Raw genomic sequence first — 3,319 nt, 5'->3', positions numbered from 1 at the left:
TCATATGTTTACTAACACATGAAGGAATCGGAATTGGTGTAGGTCCCACCTATTTATCAAGAATCGATTCCTGAATACTCAGGAATTCGATTACGAAGGGGGAAGATGGGTTTAGGAATCATTCCTCCGGAATCAATACCGATTCCTTTCTTCTCTCATTCCACTTGTCTCCGATTCATGATTATTTTCCATTCCAAGTAAGTAAACGTGCCATAAAAGTAAAAGAGCAGGGCAAAATCAAAGTGATAAATGAATGTGATGCAGCACTACAGTAGAACCTGAAATCATACAGTTCCAGGGAATAGTATACCACTAATCAAGCTGATAAAACATGTGATCTCCGTTGGACAACTATATTCCAATAGCATTCACCATATTCTATAAGAGATGCCCCTATAGACATTGTAAAAGCATTTACTCGTGCAGTATCAAAGGACTGTAAAAGCACTCAATCAGATTATAATAGACATTGTACTTAAATAGTTAAATGGACTCTCAATAACACTAGATGTGAATAATATACTCGTAATATAACTTTTAGACCAACTCTTAAATAGTTACTGATTTGGACTCCTAGAGAACAACGGAGAGCTGCCTTAGTCTTGGTCTTCCAGGGAGGCTGCTTTTCTTTCACGCCTTTGGCGGTCATTCTCTCGGAAACCTTCTAGATCAGATTGGTAGATGTACTGCAAACCAACAAGAAGTTCCATAATTGTTGCTTCTGTCTTCTGTTGATTTGCAAAGTAGAGGGTTTGTACCAGAAGCACATGAGGCTTTCTGTTGAAAGTTCCTCTTGGACTGCCATTTCGTCGTATTATGAGCAAGTGGTGCTAACCATTCTAATATTTCTGCCATTGGCACCTTCCGCTCTGCTGCAAGATCGCGAACTGATGAAGTCGAGCTCTTGATAGAAGGCAGCCTTTCACTTAGCTCAGCTCTCATATTTGCAGGCAACATACTGTACAGGTTATGTCTGCCACAATATAAAAAGAGAGGAAATCTTACTTAACTTTCAATTTTAATTTGATAACAATATTTGCATAGTGCAGTGCTAAGGCAGCAGCACCGAGTGTGTCGGGTGGAGCATCCAACAGCTTGTACTTGCTGAAAATTGATGGACTAGGACTAATGTGATCAGAATCTTTGGTTTCTGCATCTGCCATCAGTTAAGGAACTCCAAAAACAGACTTGATCCAACTGAAAATTGTGAAGACAGATCTTGCCAAAAGGATACCTACGTAATCGTAAGTCCTGTTCCACAAAGACTCCTCTTTCAAATTCTCCACTTCAAGCCGCTTCAGCTCTACCTTGTTCTGAAACTCAAGCAAAATTGAACCATCCAAGGTGGCAGTGATGTCGTTCAAAGTATGTTCAAGATCCGAAAGAAGTTTCATCCCGTCATACAAATTTGCATTTATTAAAATGAACCTCTCCATCTTGTTGGCTTTCTTTTCCATCTTCTCCCATGGAAGTTCCCATCCAAAAGGGTCAACACCATTGTTGATCCAATCACTAACAGCATGCTCAAAATCCTTCAAACTAGGATCAGAACAATAATTCTTCCCGAGCCTGGCCACATATTTTGTCAAAGGGACCATATTCTCAAACAATTCACCGGGTATTAAACCTCGAATGAAATCATCATCATGTGACACAAGCTTTTTTATCCCCACCGAATCTGAGATCTTTTTTCTGAGCCTATCAACTTGTTTAGAACTCAGGAATGCCCATAGATGGACCAGCTTAGACATCACACTTGCAACTTCAAAAGCAAAAATTCCAACCACGGCTTTCTGCTTCCTCCTTCTAGTCCTCATCAACCTGGGAAACCTCAACTTTGCCACCATCTCTTACAAACCCCACCCAGAAAGTAATAATTAAGATGCGTAAGCCAAATCAAGCATCATATTTCCTGATCGATCCTGTATAAAATAACATAATTAACGATCAAAATATGGGGCTACATCAGTGGATTAAACAAAGAAAATGACCCTAATCAGTTTTTCTCCTAGGCTTCTAGCTACTGCTACTGCCCGGTAGAATAGATCACCGGCATCACGAAACCCTAACTATCTTTGAATTCAAATCCCCAAGTTTAAGACGCTTTTTCTTGATTTATTTTTATTTGCCAGGTAAAAATGGTGGGTAATTTGCCCAACAAGATCGAAACCTTCTCGGGATTTAGAACAACAAATCCAGAAAGAAGCAAAGTTTTGGAATAATGTATATCACAAGGATGTTGTAAACGGACCTTTAAATCCAAGCGGCTACAAGGATTGGGAGCTAAAACAATGAAGAGGCTGTGTAATGCACGCGCCACCTCGCCTTGGACACCGAGGGCTTTGCTGCCTCTGTTGTCCGGTAGTTGGTTTCTGCAAAATCCACACTTCCCAAAGTTAAAAGCCTTTTTGATGTGTCATAAAAATAAAATCCCTTTTCTTGCCACGTGTCGGTTGCTGAAATTACAATATCAAGAGTGGAAAATATGGTATAGATATATGTCTTCCAAAATAAACTTCCTCAAATTTAACAGGCTGTTTTTCATATTAGACAATTCTTGCTTGATTATAGGAAGCCAATAAAGTTGCTCTACGTAAATTTAGACCTAAAAGGAACATTCTTATTCGATGGAATCTTACTCAATCTAATTGTTTTAAGGCTTCATTTGAGATTGCTTTACTTAAAAAAAAATTTATTTTTTGTATAAACTTTTAGATTTTATTGTGTTTGGTAAATAAATAAAAACAATTTTAACTGAAAATTACAGGTCACTGACAGCAAATTTTAGAAGCAACCCAAAGGTTGCTTTTGAAGCTATTTTAAATTAAAACACATTCTGAAGTTGTTTTATGTATTGACACCACTTTTAAAGTATTATTTACCACACACGAATTCACAGCTGATTATACTTACAACACAGCAGCATCAATTTTTTTTTTTAAAAAGTCACAATATTGTTTATCAAAATGGTTAGGCGTCAATTCAAGATTTCTTGGAGACTATCCACACTCTTGCACTTAACTTCAAGTTTTACAACCGTCTCTTTTGATTATGTTTACAAAGAAGCTAATATGGTAGCAGATCATTTTGTTAAACAACCAAATTTATTCTCAAAATTATATTTAGTGTAATTATTTCCCTCCTGATATTTTATCCTTGTTACGTTTTGATAAAGCCTTGTATAAGATTCTAAGTGGATCCTCTCTGTAATTTCTTTCATGTTTCAAAAAAATAAAATAAAAATAACAAAAAATATGATGAAATCTTCACTTTGTTCGATGATGGGTTCTGTTCTTCTTCTTTTTCTTCTTTCTTTAAA

General features: G+C 36.9%; 1 protein-coding gene across 1 annotated transcript; it reads right to left on the bottom strand.

The window, feature by feature from the left end:
* Positions 1–457: 457 nt before the first annotated feature.
* On the bottom strand, positions 458–2,386 carry LOC112170635 (protein PSK SIMULATOR 2). Its single transcript, XM_024307977.2, has 2 exons — positions 2,252–2,386; positions 458–1,922 (listed from the first exon to the last, which is right to left on the bottom strand). The coding sequence occupies exon 2, from the start codon at positions 1,845–1,847 to the stop codon at positions 1,167–1,169; it is 681 nt and encodes a 226-aa protein (XP_024163745.1). The 5' UTR covers positions 1,848–1,922; positions 2,252–2,386; the 3' UTR covers positions 458–1,166.
* Positions 2,387–3,319: the final 933 nt, after the last annotated feature.

The sequence above is a fragment of the Rosa chinensis genome, chromosome 1 (genome assembly GCF_002994745.2).
Source record: "Rosa chinensis cultivar Old Blush chromosome 1, RchiOBHm-V2, whole genome shotgun sequence".
NCBI lineage: Eukaryota > Viridiplantae > Streptophyta > Magnoliopsida > Rosales > Rosaceae > Rosa > Rosa chinensis.
This window is presented reverse-complemented; position numbering and strand designations above follow the sequence as displayed.